Here is a 7,549-nt window from a genome sequence, read left to right on the forward strand (position 1 = left end):
AATTACAGCTCGCATGGAAGTAGGAGAATGTGGGGACTCTTTCATGATTGGTCTGGTGGTGAAAGAAACACTAGATGAGATAAAAACACTGAGCTCAGTGTTAACTTAAAGTTACCTTTGTGTGTATATGTTTACATGCAAATGAAGAGAGCAACCTAATATCATCCCAGTTAACTGGGCTGGGGGTTACTTGACCGGCCACATTATCTCAAATTGAATATCTTTTCTCCACAGTGCATATATCATGCAAGGTATTTAGTGAGCTAAATAATCAATGTTTTAATTGTTTTGTCTGATACTCTCCAAGCACCTGAGACAATGTATGCTTTCGTTGTGCCAAATGTGGATTGACAAAGCTACAAGGCGCTACTATTTGTTGAATTTGATGAATAGCAATGATGTTAGGAGTGCTTGACCAAACCTCCTTGTGACTGGACACCAAACACACAAGTTCCCGGGACTGATGGAGAACAGAGGTCAGATGGATACATTGTTGTCTTCAGGCTTTAGTCCGACTGTCATGACTGTCTCGGTCTGGCGTCTTTACAATCGTGGTCCTCAGTATCTCCATCATGATCAATTGTGATGGACAAAAGATCCATCTTTCCTGTGCTTTGCTTCCCATGTCCAGAACCTCACTGAATGTGATACGTTTTCAGATGTTACACCAGGTGGTGTTCTTTTTATATGAACAATAGAAGTGACAAATGTCGAGAGAAACCGTTTCCCTGAATGGTTTCAAAATAGCAGCATCTAATTTCCATTGATTGGTGTTGCACGGTGCGCAGATGGTGGAGCTTCCAAAGAAGGACGAGGTGTTGGCAAGGTACTGTCTGAAAAGTATTGGCAGTCACAACGTTTGGAGGAGGCATAGTTATTCTTATCTTTGGCTTGGCACAGATACAGCACACAGTGCTAAGGAGAGTTTTACATTTTATTGTATCTTTATTTTTGTGTATGTGTGAATAATAAAATGTGTTAACTGTGCGTGCGTTGCTAATGGTACATGAGAGAAAAGGTGACCTCTCCCCAGCAGAGGGTTTATATACGGCTGATAATACATGTGATAAAGCATTTGATTGTTAAGAGGACAGCAATATGCAATGTACAAAGATAAAACGGCGGCTCAGTGCCTGTCTTCTGCACGGGTGTTAGATGACTTTCTGATTCATGGTGAATCTTGACAAGGCCAAAGTAAAAGAGCGGTTTTCCTCATACCACAAAAAAGCCAACATATTGTAATGAAAAACATAATAAGCTGGAGTGAGAAAATCTAAAATAAACAATTTCCTGTAAACTGACTACAAATGTACTTTGCCCAAATAACTGCACCCACATGCCTACCGTTGCCCTGCTCAGATTCTCAGCCTGCCCGGCTTCAGCCGTCACGGCCCGAAGTGTGTTTCCCGAGGCAGGCAGCACGTCGTAGGCCCCGGGGCCCGGCCCCTTCGACGCCACTTCTTCAAAGCGCTTGGAGCGATTCTGAAGACTGCGGCCACCGTGAACATTTAGCTGCAGAGACATGTGTTCAACAGAGAGACACAAGCAGACACACACAGAGAATGAGATTGCAATATTTTTTGTACTCTCATCCAGTATTATAGGCTCCGTCTCCTACCTTGCTGAATCAATAGTTTTAGATGTCTTAATAGGAAAGGGCTATTACAGAGCTGCTCTCGGTACACTGTTTGTATTATAATGTACGTAAAGGATTGTGTCTGACCTACAGTACCTTGGCAGGTGAGATGTCATACTGTCCTGGTCCTGGTATCCTCTCACTGGACTGACTGAATATTGACTGTCGGTTGGTCAAGGTCAGGAATGGAGCATAGCCATCTGGAATAATGATACACATGCAAAAGTAGAACAAGCTAATTGTTGATTGATTCAGAAACAGCAAATATGTGGTTGTATTGATTCGATTGTTGTATTTTATGTTCGTATTTGTATTGGTAGTTTTAAGTAATGCTACTGGAGTGAACAAAATAAGAGCAACATTTAAGCTTGGCCCAGCAATATACAATATATCATATTCCACTGCCATATATATTACTTTGTCTTCCATTTGCAGGATAATATCGCATGACTATGTAGGCTGACACTATAAAGTATGAATGTTGGGTCATCTTTCTAATAAATCAATCAAATGTGTACCTACTCTATCACTGTAATCATGTACCAATGCTAGCTCAGCATTTTAACATGCAGCTAAAGCCAGCGAACCTTCATTTCATTTCTATAATGTGCATTTTGGTCTGCACTTTCTCTGGAGTAAACAAAAACAGAAGCGTGTTCCTCGATCGAAAGTAAACCTCGAGTAGCCGACAGTCTCGCGGAAGTTAATTCAGCTCATTCCCACCTGATATTTTGGAGTCGGACCAGGTGACGTTATACGCGCCGGGGCCGACGCAGGATGAAGTGCCGCTTGCCTCCATGAAGGTTACTCTCGGAGCTCGTCCGTACATGTTACCTCCACCTGTCCGAAACAGACTGCCAGCTCTGCTCCGTGTATTTGTAAAATATGGACACCTGCTGGAGTCGACGTGATAGGAGCGAAATGTAGTTCTCACTTTATTGACTTTGTGCAGCAGCGAGGTCAAAACATTCCTCCACTGCTCTCTTCCAGTGTTGTGGTATGCGTGCGTCGTCGCTTGGATACATATCGTTACACACCAGAAATCAGATGCAGAGAGAAGGGAAAGGGCCATCCATTGATAATATTATCTACCATATCACATAAGCATTTCTGTAACTCGAATACATTATATTATCTGTATTACCCTTATTGGTTGTGTGCTCCCATATTTGTGGAATAAACCTAAAATTGATTTTCACCAGCAGCTAAATGTTTCACAATTATAGCCTATATTTTACATTAATCTCATGTATATGTGAATGATTAGTGTTGACAAGGTGCAACAATAGCCCATAGAAAAACGTTTCAGTAACACAGCTTGCTTGTTTCTCGAGTAAACATTTACTGTAACTGCATTTGCCACTATTGTCACCACTTGTCATTATTTGCAGTCTTGGCCTATTTTCCCTGCAGGATTACCCTGTCTCAATGCAGCTAAGATATGGACAATGAGAACTCAGGGGTAAACCATCCAAGGAACAAGTACCTCTCTGGAGCATCTTTAATTTAAACGTCCTGTCTCATGAGCATGGAGTTTTTTCTGCCTAATCGTATTCAATTCGACAGATGTTTTTGATCCCCAAGAGGAGTATTTAGTCAGACAACAGGGCACCCGCTAACTTCGCAGGAGCAATAACAATCATATAAATGTAGCTTTTTATTTATGACAAGATATCTGTAACAGTAGTGGTCAACTCCTTAATGGTGTACTAAATTACAGTAACATCTATACATCAGAAAATGTCATCAAGATATTGACTATATTATAGATCAACACGCACATGTGTGTAATATATCTTTATTTATTTTGGTTAGTAGTTTAATTGTGTAGCTATATACACAGATAAAGGGAGACTAAGAGATGCAGTAACATTGAGGAAAATTTCAGGGAGAGCAGTGAGACTACTTCACCACTGGAGGGCAGCAGCCATCTGAGACTATCCTGACACAAATTTGCATTGAGACAAACGACCCATTTAAATAAAAACGGAAATTTAGCAATCTAAGAGGTATGACACCTAGATACAAGTGTTTCAAAAGGCAAACAGATTGAGAATACGTGTTACAAATATACATTTATTAATTTGGTATACTAAATAGTGTTAGCGCATATGAGTCTTTTTGACAACTATCATGTTTGAATGCTTACAGGAGACAAAAGCTATTTATTTAGCAAGTAAGCCAATTCAAAAACAAATTAGGATGCTGATAAAATATTGATATTGCCACTGCAGCAACGAGTAGCTCAAACTGTCGTTTTTACTGATACAATAAAGCAGCAGCAATCATGAAATATCCAATTTCGGATACGGGAGAGGGGTCCCTGAAGGCAACACGGGTTATCACCATTATCACAGCGCGTCTCATCCCCTCCAAGGTGTCTCTTTCGGCGGCTAACTCCCAGTCTTACCTGGCGTTTTAATTTAGTCATTTCGATACACATTCATCTGCTTTAACGTCTCAGGACCTTTGGTGCCATGAAGGGAATCCGGGTTTTCGTGGTTTTCTTGGTGCTTTCCGCGTCTCTGCTGTGCACAGCCGAGGCGGCCAGGAGCAAAACCAGCAACCAGAACAGCTTCCGACGGGCAGCTAACGGCGTCTACCAGACTCTGAGTGGCGTCTTCGGAGAAGACAACATGAGAGGAGTCTACAAGGTGAGCGAGGGACACGTGTTCCCGAGACAACAGCTCGTCTCAGCGGCGTGGAGACGCTCGCAGACGAGGCGGGTTGCGTGCTCTGACTGGCGGACAGGAAACCAGCCCGCCCGGGCCTGGCCGACAATTTCACGGATGCCATTTTGAAAAATTAGCCATTTATCTCCTGTTTTATCCAAATTAAACTAGATGGCAGTTGATACAGCGTCGCCGCGTGCAATTAAATAAGATGTGTGTTTTACGTAGTGATGCTTAAATTCCATAAATGTATTGTGGAACCGATTTTTTCATTCATTGTTCAGAGTCCACCAGCAAGTGGATCAAACGTCACCTCACAGATGGCTGAAGCCCCGTCGGTACAGGCCATTTGTTTCCTTATTTCGACTTCCTCTTCAAATTCTTACAATGCTGCTCTTTTTTGGGGAAACTCATTGGTTCAGATGCACTTCCTGCATTTATATTCCTTATTTGTATTTCCTGTATGGGCCGCCAAAGTGGCTACGCACGTGACTAATAACTGTATGACCGCACAGAGACCAGCTTTAGCCTTTATCGACAATATAAATCAACATTTAGGCCCGTGTGTCTGCATTATGAAAGCCTCGTGTATCCGTTCGCCTGCTTTATTGATAACAACATGCAAACTGAGTGTCTGATTAAAGTTCTGCAGGCGATCAGTTGCAAACAATACATCAAACTCGTCTTGTGACTCGTATGCAAAGCCACGGCTGTTGAGCATATTCTCTAGTTGGCCTGTGTTTGAACTGATGACTTCCAAAGTGACAATGAATAGACCTTTTGTGCCGAATACAGGTGTAACCTAATCTATGATGAGCTGTTAAAAAGGGGCTATTGAATATTTTGTATTTAGTCAGAGAGAAATAATATAAATATAGAAGACAGCATGTCATTTATATCTACAAGATATAAAACTGTTATGCCCCTTCCCCAAACATGTAATGTCAAGTTTTAATTCAGTCCATTCTATCAAAACACAACAACATGTGTAGCAGCTGGAGTAGATTGGAGAATTGTCTGTTCATCATGGTTATTGTGCAACTCTACCGACTTAAGATACTACTACTATAGTTATCTTCATGCTTTAGTTGACTACAAATTCAATCAATTAAACCGTTTTACCCATCTCTCTGTATTTCTGTAGTTTTTCTCTAAAACCACGGAGCGGTTTGTTCATGGCGTGGACTCCTTTCTGGACTCCATCTGGAAGATCTGGTCCGATTTGCTGGATGTGATGGGCATCGAATGTAAGTTTTAAATGTATCATGTATTTCTAACGAAGAAAGCTGGGCACACGGAGAGGGACTTATGTGAGACCGCCTCCTCTTCTTTCTCCTCTCTGTAGCCTCAAACCTCAGCCACTACTTCAGCCCCACATCTCTCACCAACTCTCCGGCACGCGCCCTGCTCCTGGTTGCCGCGGTACTTGTGGCCTACTGGTTCCTCTCTATGTTCCTGGGGGGTTTCTTTTACCTGCTGCACGCTGTGTTCGGGCGCTTCTTCTGGCTGGCACGCGTCGCGCTCTTCGCCCTGTCCTGCCTCTACATCCTGCAGAAGTTTGAGGGTGACCCTGAGCGCGCGGTGCTGCCCCTCTGCTTCATCGTGGCGGTGTACTTCATGACGGGGCCCGTCGGGGCGTACTGGCGTCGGGGAGGCGGGGCCGGTTCACTGGAAGAGAAGATCGACCACCTGGACACTCAGATCAGGCTGCTGAACATCAGGCTGAGCCGCGTCATAGACGGCCTGGAGCGCACCGGGGACCAGTAGGTAGCAGCGAGGGGGAGAGGGAGGGAGGGAGGGGGGTTCTAGTACAGTTCTAGTACAACTCTAGTACAACTCGCTGCAGTTGGTGTTTCCTGTACGCGTCTGCAGCAACACAACTACTGGGTATTTACAGCTCTATTGTCAGATGGGGGACAAAACTAGTTTTGGAAAACAGTATTTTAAATGCTTGAGTTGATTTTAGTTACAGAATACCTAAAATAAATCCTCAGAGGTGTGGACCGTTGACTTGGCGCTTACTCAGATCAACCAAACAATTTTTTTTTTTTCTTTTGTTACATTTGTCTCAAGGCTTTGATTGAAAGGTTTTTGCTACGTTTGTGAGGAAGTTATCAGAGAGATGTCCATGGTTTTCTTCATGCTGGCCTAGTTCTACGCCTCAAATACTTTTGGGAAAAACTCCCAATTTGGGGTTTGAAGTTTTGGGGTTGGGATAAGCATTGTCAATGCTTTTGCTAAATGAATAGTTATATTTTATGTATGTTTTTTTTCTTTTTTCTATTCTTGAGAATAACATGGGGGTTGCAGTTCTTACAAAGGTCCAAAATCAATCATTTGTTCCCTTTTTTAAATTATTGAAATAGGAAAGGGACGGGGTTGTATGATGCAGGGGGCCGATTCAAACATTGTATTTCAATTGTGTAAACATCCTCAAGATGTTAGATAGTTGTTCATAGTAAGATCTATTCCATTTTCCATCCAAGAAGTTAATCGTGTAGATCTAGTTTGTTTCATGAAGTCACCGTCCCGTAGTGGCAATAGTTTGCCATCAGGACCTCTTTTTCATTCTGTGGGTTTGTGTGTATCAGGGGGACCTACTCGAATGTGTGTGCAAATGCGTTATATTGTGTGTGTGTGTGTGTGTGTGTGTGTTTTTTCACGTTTTGTGAAACAAAAAGCACTGTATTAAAATAAAAAGTCATTATCTGACTAAGAAGAAATACAGAGAGGCAGCAATATCTCAGGTACTCAACCAACACGCATATAGAATTGGGAAAGAGATATCAAGAATCTTAAAATCATGTCTTTGTCTCTGAGTCATTTAACAGTTTTTCAGATTTGGTTTGAAATCTGTCTCGGTAACTTACAATACTTGTCGATAAATTGGTGCAGTTTGTGTTCTTGTATCATGTTGAAATTGCATAGCAATGTATAAAAACAATACTTACGTCGTTTTGAGTCGCACTGGCTTGACGTATGTCTTAATAGATATTTTGATGAGGACTTAAGTGTAAGCGGGATCAATATCTCAACTTTGTTACAGATTGAATTTGGTCCAGTGCCTTTTGAATCTGTGGCAAAAATACAAGCTCATTTGACCCGGTATTGGAAATTTGAAGCTGCATATATATATTTTTAATTTATTTTATGTTAGTATGTGGAAAGTGATACTTGCCAGTAACTTAATGCGATATTTATGATTTATACAGTTTATCATGAAATTGAAACTGTGCTTTAA

General features: G+C 41.9%; 2 protein-coding genes across 2 annotated transcripts in view; one reads left to right on the forward strand and one right to left on the reverse strand.

Moving 5' to 3' along the window:
- The window catches only part of stpg2 (sperm-tail PG-rich repeat containing 2), a gene marked incomplete at both ends in the record, with an annotated part of 51,130 nt that extends 48,665 nt beyond the window's left edge, over positions 1-2,465 (reverse strand). Inside the window, 3 exons of the mRNA XM_079222607.1 lie at positions 1,345-1,512; positions 1,733-1,836; positions 2,360-2,465. Coding sequence (XP_079078733.1) covers positions 1,345-1,512; positions 1,733-1,836; positions 2,360-2,465 — 378 coding nt within the window. The remainder of the gene's footprint in view (positions 1-1,344; positions 1,513-1,732; positions 1,837-2,359) is intronic.
- Positions 2,466-4,113: 1,648 nt separating this feature from the next.
- On the forward strand, positions 4,114-6,075 carry bri3bp (bri3 binding protein; the record flags this gene model as incomplete). The annotated part of the gene is made up of 3 exons (XM_079221953.1): positions 4,114-4,290; positions 5,453-5,555; positions 5,654-6,075. 3 exons carry the CDS (start codon positions 4,114-4,116, stop codon positions 6,073-6,075), a joined length of 702 nt encoding a protein of 233 aa, XP_079078079.1.
- Between the last annotated feature and the right edge of the window lie 1,474 nt (positions 6,076-7,549).

This window comes from Taurulus bubalis, assembly GCF_910589615.1.
Source record: "Taurulus bubalis genome assembly, chromosome: 8".
Lineage (NCBI taxonomy): Eukaryota > Metazoa > Chordata > Actinopteri > Perciformes > Cottidae > Taurulus > Taurulus bubalis.